This window comes from Schistocerca gregaria, chromosome 1 (assembly GCF_023897955.1).
Source record: "Schistocerca gregaria isolate iqSchGreg1 chromosome 1, iqSchGreg1.2, whole genome shotgun sequence".
Taxonomy (NCBI): domain Eukaryota; kingdom Metazoa; phylum Arthropoda; class Insecta; order Orthoptera; family Acrididae; genus Schistocerca; species Schistocerca gregaria.
The window spans coordinates 1,056,457,627-1,056,479,484 of record NC_064920.1 but is presented as its reverse complement, the minus strand read 5'-3'; the positions used below and the strand labels follow the sequence as shown (position 1 = coordinate 1,056,479,484).

Genomic DNA, 21,858 nt, shown 5'->3' with positions numbered 1-21,858 from the left:
AGGTAAACAACAGAATCATCTGCAAACAACCTAAGACAGCTGCTCAGATTGTCTCATAAATCGTTTATATAGCAAAGGGCCCATAGAATAACTCGGGGAACACCAGAAATCACTTCTGTTTTACTCGATGACTTTCCGTCAGTTACTACGAACTGTGACCTCTCTGACAGGAAATCACGGATCGAGTCACATAACTGAGACGATATTCCATAAGAACGCAATTTCACTACAAGCTGCTTGTGTGGTACAGTTTCAAAAGCCTTCTGGAAATCTAGAAATATGGAATCAATTTGAAATCCGTTGTCAATAGCACGCCATCGTGTCTTCGCTGAGCATACTTGCTCTGCTGCAGACATGAAGCCTAACGCAGGGCACCTGATGCGGCTGTACACTCTTCCACTGCTGAGTGAACAATATGTCACGCATCAGACGACGTCACTGCGATCCTGCAGGGTGTTACGCCCCTCCCCTGAAATTCTTATAAGTGTGTCGCAGGGTAGGCTGTGCTAAGAAATTACTGTTACGAAAAAAAATCGGTACACTGAGACGTTTCCGAGTTAATTAGCAATGAAGTTAGCCAATCAGGCAGCTGCGCGCTCAGATTGAAGCGGCCCGCCAGTTGGTGTCAGTTGTTCTCATACAGTAGATGACAGCGCAAGAGACTGCTCAGCCTTTGGCTTCGGTTCGATCCTTACTATCTTCCCATGCAGAATTTTTGTGTTTAGCAAACCAAACGATGAACACGTCGGGCGATACTGTCGCTGCCGGGTCCCTTGAATTTGTGCGCCCAACAATCTGACTGGCTACCTTCCGTAATAATTAACTCGGAAACTACGCAACGTAGGTGTTCTTAAAATTATTAGGCGAGTTCAGAAGAAAAGATAGGGTGAATTGAAGTCTTTATTCAAAAATAATCACTAGAAGCCTAAGGATAACTATTCCGCTGGTTCACAAGCCGAAGAATTCCCTGTTCACAGAATTCCTGTTGCTGTGTCGTTCAGTTGACCGTCTGAGTTCAAGCGCATCCCTCTAAGATGCTTTTTAGTGGACCCAACACACGGGAGTCGCAGGGCTACAAGCACGGGCTGTAGGGTAGACGCTCAAGCAGCTCCCTATTCAACTTGGTCTTTTCACTTTGTGTGACCCTGGAAACGTGTGGACGCACGTTATCGTGGAGCAGAGCCACTCCCTCCATGAGGCCGTTTATTCTTGACGGACTTGACGTGGCTACAGAGTGCCTCACAGTGCACGTCACTGTTAACGGTTTTTCCATGCTCGATGAGTTCGATGAGTATCGGGCTTCGGACGTTGAAAAATGCGGTGCGCCTACTGAGTGCACAACTCTGAATTTTTTTAGGAGGAGGTGGCGAAGCATGCTTGCACTACATGCCGTCACACTTCGTCTCTGGCTCGACGTGACGGCACCAGCTCTCGTCACCTGCGAAGATCCACCCCAGGAAGGCAGGGTCCTCATAATGCCAGGACAGATTACTTTTGCTGAGCTTCTTCGAAGCCCACTGCACACACGCCTTCCGGTACTGTACACAACTCCCTGCACTGTTGCAACAGTGGCCTCCACAGTCACTGCTAACACTTGCATTATGACAAGCCAATCAAGGTCGTTCACCTTGTCGGTGAGTTCGGCCACCGTGACCATGTATGCGTGTCGTGGTGTCGGATCGCCACTCAAACGCCCCCGGCCTTCACGAAAATGGGTGTGTGAGTATTGTGTTGGTTATTGAACCGGGGATCTAGAATCGACAGAGAGGCTTCGTGGCGCCATAGCCCTCAGTGGTTCACAACCCCACAACAGGCCAGAGCAGTCCACCCACCCCACCGCCGCCCACACCGAACCCAGGGTTATTGTGCGGTTCGGCCCCCAGTGGATCCCCCTCCGGGAACGTCTCATACCAGACGAGTATACCCCAAATGTTTGCGTGGTAGATTAATTATGGTGTACGTGGACGTGGAGACAACGATTGCGCAGCAATTGTCGACATAGTGTAACTGAGGCAGTATAAGGGGAACCAGCCCGCATTCGCCGAGGCAGATGGAAAACCGGCTAAAAACCATCCACAGGCTAGCCGGTACACCGGATCTAGACACTAATCTGCTGGGTGGATTTGTGAAGGGGACCGGCACGCATTTCCGCTCGGAAAGCTGCGCGTGAGACCGAGCGGTTAGCCGGGCGGGCTACGTAAACGTGTACTCCACTTTCTTACTGGGTTGTCGGACACACGGTCTCCTCCGTAAACGGTCACCATCCGGCGATGAATATCAGCCGGTTTAACTCCTTCTACAGTCAGAAATCTGATAACACTTCGCTGCTTCTCATTGCTAGGATTTTTCAATGTGAACGCCATGATGTTCGCACATAGACTGCCGCTTCAAATAGACGGCACATGCAACCGCCTGCTACTCTTGTGCGCCATGTGCCCGCACATGCGCGCAGCCACGCCGGACACGAAATTGCCTCCCTAGGTGCCTCCTACTTATCCCAAAGCTGCAAATGCAGATTTCAACCGGTCGGGTTGTTACGACGTTTCGTACATTTTCATGTGAATACTCCTTATATTTCTCAGCACAACACAATATCTAACACCATAACAAATTTTTGAGACTGTTTCTGACCACCCTTTCTATTCACATGACAGTCATGGAATCCCGATCAACACGAGTAACATTACGGCAGAACGTTAAACCACCGTCTCATTAGGCTACGATACTGCCGCAATCAATTTCTAACACGTGCTCGTAAACATTTCGGTTTCTTAACAAGAGGCGTAACACAATCTTCTGATAAATAACCAACATTCAAATGAGATTTCTGAAGGAGAAATCTGCTGTGCAATCTTTCATTATATATATGGACTATAGAACTTGTTACTCTTATTTCTGCTGTTGTGCGGAACTGCTAATCATTTGCATTTCACAAGCAGGTAATACACGTTGAAAGTTGCTCGTTCTTTTAGAATTTCATTTTTTGTTCTCTACATTTTTGCTTTCCTTAGATCTGGGCAGAACCTTTACAGAGCTTTGCGTGTTTCTGCTGTAGTCAGTTTCGATTGAGCAATCTCTTTGTGTAAGGGCAGTCAAATGAAAACTAGGCAGACGCAAAGAAAGTAGAAAAATTGTATTATTTCAAGAGTAATAGCCTTAACTGTAAATACATTTATCCCACTGTGCGACAATGTGTTCAATGCCTTCGAGGAAAAATACTTGCTCTTGCCTACGAAAACGTGAAGTACCCAGACGTGCACCGCTTCGTCCGAAGTGAATGGATGGCCTCAAATGTCTTTCCTCAGGTTTCCAAAAATGTGGGAAGAGTTGGGTTGATTTGTGGGAAGAGACCAAACGGCGTGGTCATCGGTCTCCTCGGATTAGGGAAGGAAGTCGGCCGTGCCCAGCCAAAGGAACCATCCCGGCATTTGCCTGAAGCGATTTAGAGAAATCACGGAAAACCTAAATCAGGATGGCCGGACGCTGGATTGAACCGTCGTCCTCCCGAATGGGAGTCTGTAAGTAGGCTGCTTAGGTTCTTATGTTGGTAACGCCACGTAGCGCTGTGTATGAAAATCACTGGCTGTGCTGTGTGCAGTCTGTGGCTGGTTTGCATTGTTGTTGGCTATTGTAGCGTTGGGAAGTTGGCTGTTAATAGCGTGTAGTGTTGCGCAGTTGGAGGTGAGTTGCCACCAGTGGTGGATGTGGGGAAGTGAGATGGCGGATATTTGAGAGCGAATAAGCTGGACGTGTGTCCATCAGAAACAGTACATTTGTAAGAATGGATGGCATGGACTGCTATATATATATTATCACTTTTGAACACTATTAAGGTAAATACAATGTTTGTTCTCTATCAAAATCTTTCATTTGCTAACTATGCCTATCAGTAGTTAGTGCCTTTAGTAGTTTGAATCTTTTATTTAGCTGGCAGTAGTGGCGCTAGCTGTATTGCAGTAGTTCGAGTAATGAAGATTTTTGTGAGGTAAGTGATTTGTGAAAGGTATAGGTTAATGTTAGTTAGGGCCATTCTTTTTTAGGGATTTTTGAAAGTCAGATTGCGTGGCGCCAAAAACATTGTGTGTCAGTTTAAGCACAGTCATGTATAATTTTTCTAAGGGGACGTTTCAAGTCCAGTGTGATAACATGGGAAGAGATCGGGACTGTATGGATGGTGTGCAAGAGCTTCCCCGTGTAGTCGAAACAAGAGGCACATCACCTCCATGAAAGTCATGATGACCTTTCCTTGAACATGGCGCCACAACTAACGCACAACAGTACATGGACATTTTGCAAAAACTGAAGCGCGCGATCTAGTCCAAACGTTGAGGGGTATATACTAACGGCATCCTTCTGGTGTAAGATCATGCCCGCCCATATGTTGCCAACGTTGTTTCGACTACGCTGCAGGAGTTTCGCTGGAAAGCCCTTACACAACATCCCGATCTCCTCCATTTTATGATATAAAGGAAAATATTCATGAGACGGTACTGACGATCTTGTCTCACAGTGGGATAAATGCATTAAGAATTATGGCGGTTAATTTTGAAATAATAAAAAATCTAGTAATTCCAATCCCAAAGAAAGCAAGTGTTGACAGATGTGAAAATTAGCGAACTATTAGTTTAATAAGTCATGGTTGCAAAATACCGACACGAATTCTTTGCAGACGAATGGAAGAACTGGTAGAGGTTGACCTTGGGGAAGATCAGTTTGGATTCCGTAAAAATGTTGGAACACGCAAGGCAATACTGACCCTGCGACTTATCTTTGAAGGTAGATTAAGGAAAGCCAAACCTACGTTTCTAGCATTTGTAGATTTAGAGAAAGCTTTTGAAAATGTTGACTGGAATACTCTCTTTCAAATTCTGAAGGTGACAGGGGTCAAATGGATGGAGCGAAAGGCTACTTACAATTTGTGCAGAAACCAGATGGCAGTATAAGAGTCGAGGGGTATGAAAGGGAAGCAGTGATTGGGAAGGGAGTAAGACAGGACTGTAGCCAATCCCCGATGTTATTCAGTCTATATGTTGAGCAAGCAATAAAGGAAACAAAAGAAATATTTGGAGTATGAATTAAAATTCATGGAGAATAAATAAAAACTTTGAGGTTAGCCGATGGCATGTCAGAGACAGCAAAGGACTTGGAAGAGCATTTAAAGGGAATGGACAGTGTCGTCGAACGAGGATATAAGATGAAAATCAACAAAAGCAAAACGGGGATAATGGAATATAGTCGAATTAAATCAGATGATGCTGAGGGAATTAGATTGGGAAATGAGACACTTAAAGTAGTAGATGAGTTTTGTTATTTAGGGAGCCTCATAAGTGATAATAGTCGAAGTACGGAGGATATAAAATGTAGACTGGCAATGGCAAGGAAAGCGTTTCTGAAGAAGAGAAATTTGTTAACATCAAGTATGGATTTAAGTGTCAGGAAGTCTTTTCTAAAAGTATTTGTACGGAGTATAACCATGTATGGGTATGAAACATGGACGACAAATAGTTTAGACAAGATGAGAATAGAAGCATTCGAAATGTTGTGCTACAGAAGAATGCTGAAGATTAGATGGGTAGATCGCGTAACTAATGAGGAGGTACTGAAGATAATTAGAGATAAGATGAATTTGTGACATGACTTGACTAAAAGAAGGGATCGGTTGGTATTCTGAGGCACCAAGGGATCACCAATTTAGTATTTGTGGGCAGCGTGGAGGGTAAAAATTCTAGAGGGGGACCAAGAGATGAATACACTAAGCAAATTCAGAAGGTTGTAGGGTGCAATAGTCACTTGGATATGAAGACGCTTGCACAAGATGGAGTAGCATGGAGAGCTGCATCAAACCAGTCTCTGGAATGAAGGCCACCACTACTACAACAACAACAACTGAATTTGCTTACTCTTTTCCCATGTGTAGAATTTCGTTTCACTGTCCCTTATATGCCCACTGAGGCACATCGTATCTTCGGAGATCAGTCTAGGCCATCAGCCAATAAGAAGCCTTCGCGGTTTCGGAACAACTTGGTGTTTTAGTTTGAACGTGCATTTTCTGGCATCCGTCGATCTTTGCTGTTTGGTTTATGAGGAACGATGGTTTTGTCTGTATTTGGTCTGAGTTGATTCGTATTTCCTACAACGATGAAGGAACTAGATTAGATATATTCAGTTATTCGCTGTGGTGAATATTAGATAAGTTTACAAGTTTTTCCAGAGGTGTATTCTAAAATTATGGACAGTTAACATTCAATTATTCCACATTCAGACTCACCAGAATATCCTTCCACTTGACTAAATGTAACCTTATAGATTACTCATTTTTTATTAAATGGAAGTTGATTCTAGGAGTGAACATTATCTCTTGAATCCGTCGTGTTTCAGATTCAAACTTTTCATCCTCTCGTGAAGTGTAAATGAGTGGCTGCGCTGATAGAAGAAGTGTACTCATATTGCGAGCATGTCTTTTCGTTGGACACTCCGTGAAAGGTGTCTTACATTTCTCTCTTGAGAAGCCATGTGAGCTTTGTAAATCAACTTAATTATTTGAGGACCATTTACATACATGTTTACAACCTTTTCTTTTAATTATTTGACTTGATACAAATTGTTTGGTCCGTTACATTCACTTAAATAAGCTACAGGCTGGCACGCCGCCATATTGCCTGCGTTTCCTGCAAGCGACGGTGGCACATAAATGTTCTAAGCTGGCGCAAACAGTTAACTGAATTAATTACACTCTGCAGTTCCAAAACACTAGCAATAAATATTATATCTTTGCATTAAGTCAGGTTTCAGATGCAGAAAGGTATATCGTCGGCTGCTGTTATTAACGATTGGTGTTTTATAATCGTACTTCAGAGTGACCTGTCATTTTAGTGATATATACAGGGGAGTCACGAGGTTTTCCCCCGGTTGCTGGAGGTTATTCCTTAGGTTACTTTGAGCAAAAAAGTAAATACAGTAGTGTGGTCAGATTCATATTTAATGAGCTACAACAAAGTTCCGAAACATGCCACGGTGTGTGGAGCGCTACACTTGTGTTCACAGGATATACGATCAGTCTTAGGTAGACAAGTGCAGTGAGTGGTACGTTTGCATAACAACCGCGTTGTTGACACTACAGTCACTGTTTACTGCTATTGTCTCCTGTGTACAGTACACTTTCATTCCAAGAATATGGAGAGATGGTGTACGTTTTGGTCTTCTGTGATGGCTTTGCGAAAGCTGCTATTGCCGAATATCACCGTCGGTGTCCTAATCGTAGGATTCCGAGAGCCAAAACATTCAGTGGAACATATCGAACATTGCTAGAAACCGGTACCCTTCCCACTAGTCGTATTCACTCCGAAAGACATCGTGACGTTCAAGAAGAGGAAAACTTTCTTAATTCAGTAAAGCGCAGTCCTCGTTCAAGTACAAGATGCCTAGGTGCCCGATTGAACGTTTCACAATCTGAGGAATGTAGGATTTCTCATCAGAATGGACTGTATCCTTTTCATGTGCAGGAAGTTCACCATTTAGAGCCACATGATTGTGCCAAACTTTTGCACTTTTGTAGCTCGTTAAATGGAAATCGGCAACTCTATTGCTTCACAATGTTCAGTGATGCCGGCGACGGTGGCCGTGCGGTTCTAGGCGCTTCAGTTCGGAACCGCGGGACTGCTACGGTCGCAGGTTCGAATCCTGCCTCGGGCATGGATGTGTGTGACGTCCTTAGGTTAGTTAGGTTTAAGTGGTTCTAAATTCTAGGGGACTGATGACCTAAGATGTTAAGTCCCATAGTGCTCAGAGGCATTTGAACCAATTTTTTTTCAGTGATGTGGCAACCTTTACAAGAGATGGCATCAACAACATGTATAACATGCATGTCTGGGCAGGCGAAAATACCCATGTCACGGTGCTATCTCAATTTTAACGCAGATTCAGTGTCAGTGTCTGGTGTAGTGCTGTGTGTGAGCTTTTATTCTCCTGGGAAATTAAAATGGTCAGATGTACGGTAACTTTTTATGAGAAGAGTTACCGCAGCTTCTAGAAGATGTTCCTCTAGAAACAAGACGCAACATGTACGTCCAACATGACGGGCCACCTGCACACTTCCATCATGTGGTAACAACTTATCTTAATCAGCAATTCCCACATCGATGGATAGTTCGCGGAGGCTCTATCAGCTGGCCTGCCAAATCCTCAGACTTAACACTCCTAGAGTATTGCATGTCGGGGTGGATGGAAGACACCGAGTACGATGTTAAGGTGGAAACACGGGAAAAATTGATGACGCAACGTCAGTAAGGAACGACCATGTGAAATTACGAAATGCTACTCGCGTGGTTCACTCCTGTGCAAATCTTTGTCTTCAAATGCAGGGAGGAAATTTTGAACGCTTCCTTTAAATCCACTCTGAATGCAAGAGACTGATACTAAATTGTTTAAATTAATTACTGTGTGCATTTTTGATAGTGAAATCCCACAATAAAAGTTTTTCTCGCATTTTACTGAGTTTTTCAACTACAGTAGCTCCTTAATTATGGATCCGATCCCTTTACTTTATTTACATTTTTTGTTCGAAATAACCTAAGGAGTACCCCCCAGACTGGGGGGAAACCTCGTGGCTCACCCTGTATGTAGAAGAGTTGACACCAAGAGGCTCTCTCTTTACAATATTGGGTGGGAATTTCATTCGGAAATCGTGTTCTGCTCTTACAGCTACATCTACGTGATTATTCTGCTATTCACAATAAAGCCTGGTAGAAGGTTCAAGCTGTCTTTCTACTCTTCCACTCTCGAACGGTGCGCGGGAAAAACGAGCGCTTAAATTTTTCTATCCGAGCCCTGATTTCTCTTATTTTATCGAGATGATAATTTCTCCCTGTGTAGGTGGGTGCCAACAGAATGTTTTCGCAACCGGAGGAGAAAACTGGTGAAATTTCATGAGAAGATCCCCTCGCAACGAAAAACGCCTTTGTTTTAATGATTGTCACTGCAACTCACGTATCATGTCTGTGAGTTTGATTGCCACTGCACCTCACCACTGGGAACCGTCTGCTTGCAACACGATGCCTTTGGCCAGGCTCTCACTTACATCACGACGTAGACGAGAGCCAAATGGAGAATGGAGTGGTTCAAATGGTTCAAATGGCTCTGAGCACTATGGGACTTAACATCTGTGGTCATCAGTCCCCTAGAACTTATAACTACTTAAACCTAACTAACCTAAGGACAACACACAACACCCAGCCATCACGAGGCAGAGAAAATCCCTGATCCCGCCGGGAATCGAACCCGGGAACCCGGGCGCAGGAAGCGAGAACGCTACCGCACGACCACAAGATGCGGGCGAGAATGGAGTGATGTTCTGTTGTCTTCATTATTAAAAACAGATTCTATTTGCATGCGAGTGATGGATGTACATGTGTATGGTGTAGGCCTGCTGAGCTGCCTATTCCAGAGTGGATTCGTCCACAACACATAACCCCCATCCGAGGCTTCTTGGCGTGGAGGGACTATCAGTTACAAATCGTGGCTACATTTGAAGTTTAAGCAACGTAAAGTAACCGTGCCCAATATGTTGCACAGGCTGTTATACCTTTGCTACTGCCATTTCTGCGACAAGATGATGTCCTTTTTCAGTAGGAGAATGCACGTTTACATACGGCTGCTGCGGCGAAACGTCCTCTTGGTGGCCTACAGGAACTGTCCTGGTCGGCAAAATCACCAGATTTCCCTCCAATTGAACGCGTATGAGACATGATGAAGAGGGAGTTATTCGTTCTTCAGGACACCTTGCAATAAAAGGCGCAAGACGCTTGGTACAATCTGTCGCAGGATGCCATTCTCGCTTGCATGTCAGAATACACGCTTGTGTTGCCATTAGAGAGGTACATTGTATACGTATGGGCACCCTTCACTGTTTCATTTGATCTGAATTTGTTATGATATACTGTTAGAACGATGAACTAGCTGTCACTTCACTTGTCAATAAAATGACTACAAACTACCTATGCATAGACATCAATAAACACGTGTATATTAAAGCATACAAGTTGCAGAGCGTGCATTGCTGTTCATAGTGATCACACGCACTATTAAGAACCTTCTGCAAGGGACCATCAGAGTCGCGGTGATTTCTATACAATTATTGTCTTTGAGGAAATGTATCATTTCTGTTCGCCCCATTGCGTATTTATTTCAGCTACCTTCTGTACCATGCTACTGCATGACTTTCTACGTTGATTCAAGTTTCATCGAGCTATATTACTTGGTAATGACACATCATGTGAAATTTACTTTCGTCCTTACGTTTACTCAGTACTGTTGATGTAGAACATTATACAATTAATTCCAATATTTTTGATGGTGTAATAGAACAATAGATACGAAGTAAAGTTTAAGACTAAGCCCGATATTAATTTCCGATATCAAAAGAGAGTACTGTCATTCCCCATCCTCTGCGTGGCTCACAAACTGAAGAGACTGGTACGTTGTTATCCGATTGTTAGATTTGACAGATAATAGAGATATTGGGCAGGTGCATCACTTACTTTCCATGCCTGCTTTGCGTACCTACTTTGAGTCTGCGGTCGTCACTTCGAAAAGTTACCATCTATAAGGTGTAATTTGTGTACGTAAATCTTTTCTGACCATTATTCCCGTATCTCAACTGCAAGTAACCTTGATATCTCACTTACTTGCTTTGTGCAGTATCTATCAACATAATAAAAACAAAGTTTCGTGAATAATGATTTACGTGCCGGAGATAATACCGTTCACCTTACCCTCGCGGAATTACCACTTGTCTCAATATCTGATCGTACAGAACATAGACAACAGCTTCTGATGCGTACGATTTTGCTGTGACAAAAGATTCATCCCATACTGTCATTGTGCTGCAGGTATGTTTTCGGACGGAAGCGTTCACTGAACTCAGGGCCAACTGCTGTGACAGGTAAAAGCTCGGCTATGCGGTTATTGCACTCCAGAAGGGACGCATACCAACATTCCAGCGTAAACGACCGGGAGCGAGAAAATTATGGCTTAGTTTTATCTCTCCGTTCTACAATGCGTATACACGCACATCTCTGCGGTTAGGTCGCAGTGACAGCCACATACTTTAAACAAAAGTCTTCTGTAATGCTTTGTCTCTCGTCACTCCTGTGAGAATGGGACAAAACATTTTGTAAATACTTAATGCGCGAGACGTCATGCAGCTTCAGCACTGACGTTATCCGGCCTAGTTCGCTAACTGTTTTGTTGTTTGGAATTTTTTTAAATGTATATGTTATTGGCTGCGGTATTATTAGTGTTGAAACATCTTCAGAGTATTTAGGCAAGTGGAAAACTGAATGTAATAACAGGAAGTCTAATTTTGATCTATCTAGTTTCTGAAAAAGAAAACCGGCAATGATACTACAAGTTTTATTTTATTTTGTTCCCTCCTCAGGTGCTTCCTGTTCTTGCAACTCAGAGATAATGAAGCTGAGGTATCACCACCCGCATCTTTGCACATACTGAATAAAAAAAGTTCTAAAAATGAAGGAAGTATTGGGTTTTGTGCCTTGTTGACAGATAAGTAATTACGAAGGATAGAAGCCAGATTGGAGTATAACGACCTGTCGACGACGAGGAGACTAAAGACGGAGCACTGATTGATATATTGGAAGGGTGGCGAAGGAAATTGATCGTGTCCTTTTAAAAGGAAAGTTTGAGGCGTTTGCCTGAAGAGATTTAGGGAAACAAAGAAAGCCTTGATATGGGAGGCTGACTGGGAATTTGAATTGTCGTCCTCGCGAACACGAACCCAGTGTCTCACCATTTCGTTATCGTAATTGAATTGGCCTTGGAGGCATTCACCGAAAGCTGTTTATAGAAATCGGTAGAGCTACAAATCATGATTGTTGAATAGGAATTTCTGTCTCGCTCCTATCGTGTGCGATTCCAATGGCCCAGGTACTGTGCAATCTCATTTGTTGAAAAGCTCTTGTCATCATCATTAGAAGGCAACTCCACTTGTGACTCTACAACACACTGTGTAGACCTAACACTAAAACACAGCACTGGTATTGAAATATTTAAGATAATTCCTTTTTAAGAATGTTATTGTTTTTCATTTCTTTGTTATGTATAATCACTTTTATTATTGTGTAAGCATTATAAACTAAAATATTGAGTGAATTAATTGTATAAAATCTCTACAGTAGGCACACTAGAAATGTCAGTGACTTTATATTATATCAAGTCACTGAAAATGTCTGAGTGATTCAGAGGATTTCCTTGGACTGCGAAAGACCTCTGACAACAGTGGTGGGTTGTAAGGAGGACATTGTAGGGAAGCAGCATACTCACACCTTAAAAAATTCACATCAGTCTTACCATTGTGTGCCAGCCTAGTCCGCTGTAACTAGCTCTGACGTCATAAATATTGCACAACACTTTAAAATGAAGGAAATAACCTGAAACGTTTCTAGCATGTCAGGAGTAAAACAAAATCAGTATTTGTTGGATATCTGTTCAATAACTTTAACCATTTTCGAAATTTGGATATTTTTCTGTAAAAATCATTGGCGCAACAGAAAAGAGCTAGAAATTTAAAAATTTATATTTAGATTCCTTTTACATAATAATTTAGTAGAAACAGTATTCTGGATCTCACAAATTAAAATTTTAGTTGAAATTCATAATTTTCTGGTTTTTGTCTTAGATATTAAGGAAGCAAGATAGATTAAGTAGGTGAATAAATAAAGCTAGGATGTTTAAATTTAAGTAGAAGGGAGATCCGCTATAATCATAAAAATATGAGAAGTTTCAACAGAATAACTATAAAACAATAGCTATAGCGTATCTCCAAAGAGCAAGTTCAGAGCTCGTCTACTGCGTGTGGTGTAATTGAATTATCTCGCCCAAAATATTTGGCTTAGCCACGTCAGACTTTTATTATGATTACTTACCTGTGTGCTGATTGCACATTTAAATTGAGAGCTTCATCGGCCATCAGCAAAGGAAGCACTGATTTATTCGATAACTTAAAGTGGTGCATTACTAGCCCAGGAGCTAGTCGGGAGAGCAGATTTGATCAGGCGTTCCCTTAGCCGTCCGCACCGCGGCTTTATATGTAAGAACGCTGCGCGAGAGAAGTTTTCTCCAGACGCTGATTAGCGCACCACCTGTGCTGGGAGTCGGGTCGCGTCGGTATCGTTGATATAAACAGCCTGGGATGCAGTAATAAGTTATTCGGGATACGCGTAACCATGAAATCGTTTTCGAGTGAAGTGTTAATTTTGGGATGACGTTAATGATCTATCTTTAGTTTGCGTATGTTGTATTTTCACATGCCGCCACAGGACAGACATTCTACCATTATTAGCGTGGCGTTTGATGAACATTATCATCAAATTATGGCGAGCATTAACTTAGACATTTAATTTGAACAGTTATAGTTGCATCAGCGCATTAGACTCTGAACTGCTCTGGTAGCTGGATTGTGTGGATTCTTTTTGGTCTGTGACTTTCAGAATATAATGAACATTTTAGCGAGAATGGTTTTTGATTATGAATCCCAAACAATCTCCTAATTCCTCGGAGCTATAAGCTGTAGCTATTTCTCAGATGAAGTGGGCACTAGGAATTCTAATTACAGGCTTCACGTTTTGCTAATCACTTTCTGGTTGCCAATATTGTAGTTAGAGAGCCAGTTTTGAGAACGGCAAACAACAGCATTAAATAAACAAAAGAAACATTTTAACAATTATTCCTCCCGCCACCCCACAACATGGTGCAGCTAACGAGAGTGATACTCATGTAGATACTTACTGTAACCTTGTTTCCCTAAGAGGCCACTTGGGGCGCTGCCCTTCATTTCGGTCTCTTATTGTATGATTTAAAATAGGCGTGTTTGTTTTGGTTTCGTTCAAAAGAGAAACTGGTTTCATAGCATTTTCTTGCTGTTTATGATTTCGTGCGTGTTGCAATCTTTGAATTGCGTTGTGTCATTTTTGATGATATCTGTAATATTCACTGGAGTAAATGATTCCATTTTCTTTTCTTTGTTTCATACAAAACAGAAGCTAGTTTCGTCACTTAGTGTTATTCGGACGTTTGTTGTTACCTACAAAACCGTGTCTGAACTGCTTGATTTAAATGCATTCTAAATGTGTGGTCCCTATTCTACTTTATTGTATTTCGCATTCGTTTTTCGTATTGTGTCACATTCAGTGGAGACCAAGTCAGCAGGTTTTGGCGGAATTGGTATTCATCTCTACTACATCTTGTCAAACATGAAAGTGCATATTTTTATGTAGGACTGTGTGGTACCATGTGAACTTACTTCCAACTTACTGAATGCTACTGCATTTAGTGGACTCTACGTATACAGAATTCTCTATTAGTTTCAATGATGAAATTATGAGGATATGTTTTATTTGCTTTTAAATTTCCAATTGAGCGGGAGGAAGATTTAGTACGTTGACTTCTGCTAAAATGTAATGTTTCGCTGGGCCTGTTAACAGTGTGTGGATAGGGCCTGTTAATAACGTGTAAAACATTTGCGAAACTACTGTTGCATTCTTAGCATTTTTAAGGGAGAATGCCTTAGTCACTAATAACACAAAACGTACTCAGTTGCAGAAAGCAACACCATTCAAGGCATAAATATATGCTCATTCCGTAACAAGATGTAATAAATGTGAATACCAATTCCGTCGAAAGCTACTAGCATGCGAGAAAGTACTACAAACGGATGCGAATTAAAATAAAGTAGAATACGAACAATATGTGTACACCACATTTAAATCGAGCAGTTCATTCACGCAATTGTAAGCAGAAACAAATGTACGAGCATATGAGTCGAGAGTGCACTATGTGACGAAACATGGTTCAGTTTCATGCGAAGCAAAATTGAATACTACATCAGTTTAACCAACACAATATTATGGATGCATAGAAAATTTAAGCAGAACACTAATAACATATCCACAAAGTGAACTATGTACGCAATGCATGGAACCAGCTTCTGTATCGTGTTATGTCAGATGGTTTTGAGATTTTGACATTTGATTAGGCTCAATCACATCCACTTGATAATGGCCACACGATCGAGATTGTAATATTGAGTTTTACAAATAAAGAATTTTACCATCAAAAGCGACAACGTCCTTATCTTAGTTTTTGAGTGAGATTTTTCGAATATATTCCTTTGTAAACACTCAAGCGCCTTCCAGTTTCCAGGCAGGCACTTTACTAGTAGAATACTAGGCTCATACACAAAGTATAAAAATGAAAGATGTCGTCTAAATCGCGTATTACGAATGAAATACACTGGTTTTCGCTCTATATTTTCTCATATTCAAGGTTTACTGCCAGAGCACTTGGAGCCCTGCACTTCTGCTTCGTTATCGACGTATGGACCTTGCACGACTTACATTTCGCTATTTTGTGGTGTAGGTGCGAGTGAGGAAGGAAACAAGTGTGCATGGCTCTGGACCAGCGAGCTCATCCGAAGCAAATTCTTGTGGTTATGAGAGGCACTGCAAGTTCCAAGGGCTACACTACACTTTTGTGTTGTAATGGTGCTTCAAGAGGAATAAGGAAGAGCACTGTTGGCCACAGGAATATAAGAAATATTTGTCACTAGAGTGGAGACATTAGATTTTTAACTCTTAAGTCCCCTCCGCAGCGTCTAAAAATGTAAGATGCAATTACTTCAGCTATTAGCTTTGTTAAAGCCTTGCAAGTGTTTTGAGTAATTTGCTTCGTGGAGTCTATGCGCGGACTTTAATTTTGACTTCATGGTCATCATTATCCCAAGTCATTGTTGTCTGGGACAGGATTTATACCCGATTATCCTTTGTCCTGAGTCTCAAAATATGAATGAAAAATTTTATTAGAGTTAAGGACAGTATCTTTGACAGAAAGTAAAACTAAATTTTTCCTTGAGCTGAAATGTCACATGGTTACTAGTTAATTAAAGTCATTGACCACCTTTTGAGGCACAATAATATAGACTGACTTTAGAAAGTAATATTTAGAAAAACTGTTGAAATTAGTGAGTCTAGCAGATAACAGTAAATTCTTTTTCTTACTTAAACAACCAATTAAATTTATGTGCTTTTGATAATTTTATTCATCGATGTCTTGGCTTTCATATTCCATCGTTGACAGAGCATTTTACTGCTGCTTTTAAATGAAAACGCTTAACTGAAATAGAATAAGAACTAAAATTAATTATTTGGGAAAATTCGTTCATTAAAATTCGTAAGAGTAAATCTTACAGTGAAGTCATGCCTTATTATCATTATGGCGTCGCATACCGTCGTGATCCCTTATGTTTTTATTTTATTTATCATTATTTTAAAGATTTCTACAGTTTTCACTACGAACTTTGGCTTAACTAAATAGTTTGTGATCCCTTAAATACGCAAATTTACTCTTACGTCATAAATGAAGCAAGTAATGGCCGACGTCTGCAATACACGTTTTGCTGTTTATAAGACCACAGATTTTAATGACCCCAAAACATCGAAATATGCAAGTATTTATGACTTAATCTTATTTATAAATATGAACCTAAAAATAAGATATGACTTCATATATATGTTTACTTCAAGACATTCTTGCTGATTTTTTATATACCCAGTTGACGTTTTTACATTGTGAATATAGTGCTTGCTTTTTGCAGCCGTTGTAAATAACTAGCACTTATTTCTGAAATGTCTGCAGGGGTCTGAACAAAACAAAGTACCGTGACAACAATATCTATCCAAACAAGAAAATCATTGATTTACTACACCACACCACCAGTTTAAAGTATTCCTAATTAGTTAACACTTCTCATCAATTTTCAGTGTTTGCAGAGTTGCACTGGAACACAAGGCGTGTTTTCAGGTTTTCCCTTTCCATAAATTCAAATGGATCTGAGCACTATGGGACTTAACATCTGAGGTCATCAGTCCCCTAGAACCTAGAGCTACTTAAACCTAACCAACCTAAGTACATCACACACATCCATGCCCGAGGCAGGATTCGAACCTGCGAGGGTAGCAGTTGCGCGCTTCTGGGCGGAAGCGCCTAAGAACCGCTCGGCCACCGCGGCCGGCTTGTGTTTCCAGAGATGTCAGTTGTCGCTGAAGATAGGTTTGTACCTGGAAAAGCTCCGAAGATAGTTTTGTACCTGGAAAAGCTCCGAAGATAGTTTTGTACCTGGAAAAGCTTCTCTCCACATCACAGGACGTCACAGGAGCGTATCTGAACGCGACGAGGTCATTGCAGTTCAGGTTTCGTTCGCTGTCTTCAAACGTTGGGGCATTCCCAGGAAGATTGCCACTAATTTTGCACATTGTGTAATATCCAGGATTCCGCTGGAGAACACTTTGCAATTTGTTGTTCACTTTGTCAGCCACATGACCATCAACTCGACTCAAAAAATGTGTGTGAAATCCTAAGGGATCAAACTGTTGAGGTCATCGGTCGCTAGATTTACATACTACTTAAACTAACTTTCACTAACTTATGCTAAGAACGACACACACACACCCATGCCCGACGGAGGACTCCAACCTCCGGCGGGAGGGGCCGCGCAATTCGTGACATGGCGCCCTAAACCGCTCGGCCACTCCGCGCGGCATTTCGACTCGGATCACTCTGCACATTGTTCCACAATGTCCAGGGCGCCACACAGCTGAGTTAACAGCAACTTCCAGTCGTGTGATGGCTATTGAAAGCACTGAAAAGTTGGCGTTGATGTACGCAAGTTTTCAGACGAAGTATGTGTAAATACCACTTCCACAGTTTTGATAGCGCTTAACCCATCGCTATCAGGTTCACAAAAGATTTTTTTTTTTTTTGCTGTACTTAGTGCAGTAATACCCAGCAGCATTAAACCAAGAACCTCATCGCGTAAGAACAAGATGAGGAGAAGGAAGGGACAGCGAACGTGCTTGTTCCTGGAATTTCTGCCCTAGTAGCGAAGCTTTCACATAGCTTTTCTTGCTATAGGAAATTAATTTGTTCATGTCGCAGTAATTTAACCGCACGCCTCCTGCGGTTCTGTGTAACGTACGTACAAGGCTAATGACGTACAGCATACTGTGATAGAGAATCTGATGCCCCTTAGTTGCTTTAGCGATGTATCTCGCAACATCCGTTTCTAGCAGCAAAACGTCTCGGTTCATACCATCTGGCCACAGTAGCTTCATAGAGTTGTGAAACAAAATGGCACCTGTCGACCTGTTTGCTTTCCCGAGAACTTCACACGTTAGGAGGAACGTTTCTCCAAGACCGCCAATTTTTAGAACACCAACAAACAACAAATGAGACATAACACGCTCCCACATCAGTAGTATCCTCTCTTGACACCCAGACCTTTTGGTGAGCAACACTAATTCGTATATGGTTTAACACCTCCTCATAGCACACAGTTAAATAGTTCTTTCTCAACGTATATTCTGCTAGAGCTGGATGTGTTGTTTATTTTTCCAAGAACTGGCTATAGCGTGAATTCCTCATTTTTTCTAATGGGATGTTGCAAGACACCATCATCTCTCACAAGTCCTTGAAGAATGACTTCACGGTTGAAGGTGAACCTGTCTGCTTAAACAACAGCGTTTTTCTGTTGTCATTGTCAGCACTTCTCTTCCCGCATATGCTGTATCTGACGGTACTGTCGTTAGCACATTAAAGTCCTTTTCTTCACTAACTGTAACTTCACATAGTTTGCAAAATAACATTTCCTCGTTAGTGCTGAAGAACTCCTCTCCAAAATCGCGAAAAAAATGTCGCAACTTCATGCTGTTGGAGCACTCTACTTTCGGCATATTGATCCAGACTGCAATTGAAAAATATGGTCACGTGGCTTCGAAAGCATTACGTCGACCCCACGCAACAATGTGTTACGTCAACAAACCGACTATTGTGTGGCTTTGCTTGTCCGTTACAGTAGTAATAAATAAACCTTTGTAGTGATAACGCCTGAAACATTGTCATGAGAGCTACATTTTCTTGTTTTATTCTTTTGTTCTTTAACATATCTGGATACCTGGAAACAAATGGAGGAGTGTGTTCGCCTTGGTCTTACGAAGAGTGTTGGTGTATCCAATTTCAACAGCAAACAACTAGCTAGATTACTAGAAGTTGCAAAGATCAAGCCAGTCACCAATCAGATTGAATGTCATGCTTACCTCAACCAGAAGAAATTAATTCAGTTTTGCAAGGAAAAGGACATTGTTATTACAGCATACAGTCCACTTGCAAACCCCTCCATGAAAATGCCAGAGGGTGAGGTCCCACTCATGCAGAATCCAAAGATGAAGGAGCTTGCTGACAAATATGGAAAGTCAATTGCTCAAGTTCTTTTGAGATACTTGATTCAAATTGGCACAGTTCCAATACCAAAATCTGTCCACAAGGAAAGAATTAAGGAGAACTTCAATGTTTTTGATTTTGAGCTGAATGCTGAAGACTTAGCTTGCATTGACACGTTCAATAAGAACTACAGGGTTTGCGCATTTAATGAGACCAAAGCTGCCATACACTACCCATTCTATGAAGAGTTCTGAAGTCCATAAATTTCAAAACTTGATGTGAAGTAGCACATCATGACAACTGCCTGATTCGCAGATTAAACATCTTAATTTAATCAGTAAAATATTTCATAATTATATGTAATAGATGTCATGATATTTGTTTGTTTCCATTGTTGTTGTAATACCATGTTCCATGTATTACATGTACAATCAAATATTATTTTGAAATATGCATTTTCGGAAAAAGTTGGCCGAAATATAACATTTTATGACGAAAATAGGCCGAAATATGACCATGACTAAAAAAAGTTGTAAATATGGCGTTATGTGCACTACAAACATAGATTTTTCTACACTAAAATATATGGATTCGTCCATAAATTTTTGTAAAATTCACTCTGAAAACCAGGAGGAAATATGAATTGTCATTAAAACCCATTCTCTACTGATAATAACCTAGAAAGCCGAAAGGTGATTCACGGCGAAATATAAAATAAATATTGTGGAGCATTAATGATGTACGAGTTGTGTTCAAAAGTATTGTGAATTCTCATTTGTGATAAATAATTTTAATTATTCGTCTACATTAATGTTACGTCCTTCAGTGTAGTCTACATTAGATGTTACATACTTAAGCCAGCGCTTCTTCCACTACGCGAAGCACTTGTAGAACTCAAGTCTTTGGGATAGCACTGATCTCTTTCAGCGATTGGCTTTTATCTCGTCTAAGCTTGTAAAACTACGGCCCTTTAAGGTTCTCTTTATTTCTTGGCAAAATAAAGCACACGGGGCCATTTCTGGTCAATATGGAGGCTGGTGCATTATTACAGTGATTGTTTTTCGTCAAATATTTGCTAACAAGCAATGACGTGTGAGCAGGTTCATTATCCCGGCGAAAAAGCGATGAATTGTTTCACCACAAAACTTCCGAAGAGTTTTTGTGGCATGAGCCAGCTGACATGCCAACATCATTAGCATCATCTCTCATTGTGACTTGGCGGTCGTTCGTTATAATTTCTGTCACATTTTCCGCATTTTCATCTGTTGTTGGTATGCTGACGCGTCCAGAACGTTCGGCACCTTGCAAGCTCATCCTGCAAGGCTTTCTCAGGAAGGATCACGGCGCATGGAACACGTTATTGTTGTTGAAATGTGTGTGAAATCTTATGGGAAACTCAAAAGTGGTTCAAATGGCTCTGAGCACTATAGGACTTAACATCTGAGGTCATCAGTCCCCTAGAACTTAGAACTACTTAAACCTAACTAACATAAGGACATCACACACATCCATGCCCGAGACAGGATTCGGACCTGCGGCCGTAGCGGTCGCGTGGTTCCACACTGTAGCGCCTAGAACCGCTCGGCCACCCCGGCCGGCTAATGTCTTATCAACGAACGCTGCCCCTCATATCTCTCCTCGACCTCAACGCTCTTGCCTGAACAACAAAGCAGAAATACCCGCTCCCGTCACAGCAAAATTCTTTCTGTCTCACTCCATGGTTCAGCCACTTTCTCGAAGCCCTTCTCAGTTCCAGGAACCCGTCTGGAACAACCTATTACATGTTGTTAGCGAACTAAATAACATCTCTAGATTCAGAAGACAGGTAATAACATATCTACTCAAGGAACAACAACATTACTATTTTCCCTGTACACACTCGTTACCCTTTTACATCCCTCTTTACAACGTGATATTCTTCGTTTCCTGTGTTGTTAACGATGTGGTCCCCTTAAATTTCCCTTTCCCAGAACTCGCTATAACAAAATACATCTATTATGTAGACCAATGCCGCGCGGGATTTGCCGTGCGGTCAAAGGCACTGTAGTCATGAACTGTGCTGCTGATCCCGGCAGAGGTTCGAGTCCTTCCTCGGGCATGGGTGTGTGTGTTTTTCCTTAGTATAATTTAGGTTAAGTAGTATGTAAGCTTAGGAACTGATGACCTTAGCAGTTAAATCACCTAAGATTTCACACACATTTGAAAATTTTTTTTAGACCAATGATTTCTTCTTCTCTTAACTGCTCCTACGGTTATTGTCAGTATTATTATTGTTATTATTATTGCTGGCCGGTGTGACCGAGCGGTTCTTGGCGCTTCAGTCTGTAACCGCGGGACCGCAACGGTTACATGTTCGAATCCTGCCTCGGGCATGGATGTGTGTGTGTTGTCCTTAGGTAAGTTAGGTTTAAGTAGTTCTAAGTCTAGGGGACTGAAGACCTCAGATGTTAAGTCCCATAGAGCTTAGAGCCATTTTAACCATTTATAATCGGGTCACTGTTTCATACGCGGTAAAATTTGGCGTAAATGAGCTATGGCAGCAGATTACCGACTAGAGTGCCTTTGTTAACAGCA

The 21,858-nt window shown here is 41.6% G+C and overlaps 1 protein-coding gene across 1 annotated transcript; it reads left to right on the top strand.

Moving 5' to 3' along the window:
• Nucleotides 1-1,373: 1,373 nt before the first annotated feature.
• Nucleotides 1,374-19,735, top strand: LOC126287659 (aldo-keto reductase family 1 member B7-like). The gene is made up of 2 exons (XM_049984890.1): nt 1,374-1,634; nt 18,972-19,735. Exons 1-2 carry the CDS (start codon nt 1,374-1,376, stop codon nt 19,536-19,538), a joined length of 828 nt encoding a protein of 275 aa, XP_049840847.1. The 3' UTR covers nt 19,539-19,735.
• Nucleotides 19,736-21,858: the final 2,123 nt, after the last annotated feature.

Bases quoted from the DNA above. Each gene is read 5' to 3' on its own strand.
- LOC126287659 (XM_049984890.1), top strand. From the start codon at position 1,374: ATGCTTGCACTACATGCCGTCACACTTCGTCTCTGGCTCGACGTGACG. The intron at 1,635-18,971 runs GTGAGTTCGGCC...TTGTCATGAGAG, and splicing joins CAAGGTCGTTCACCTTGTCG to CTACATTTTCTTGTTTTATT.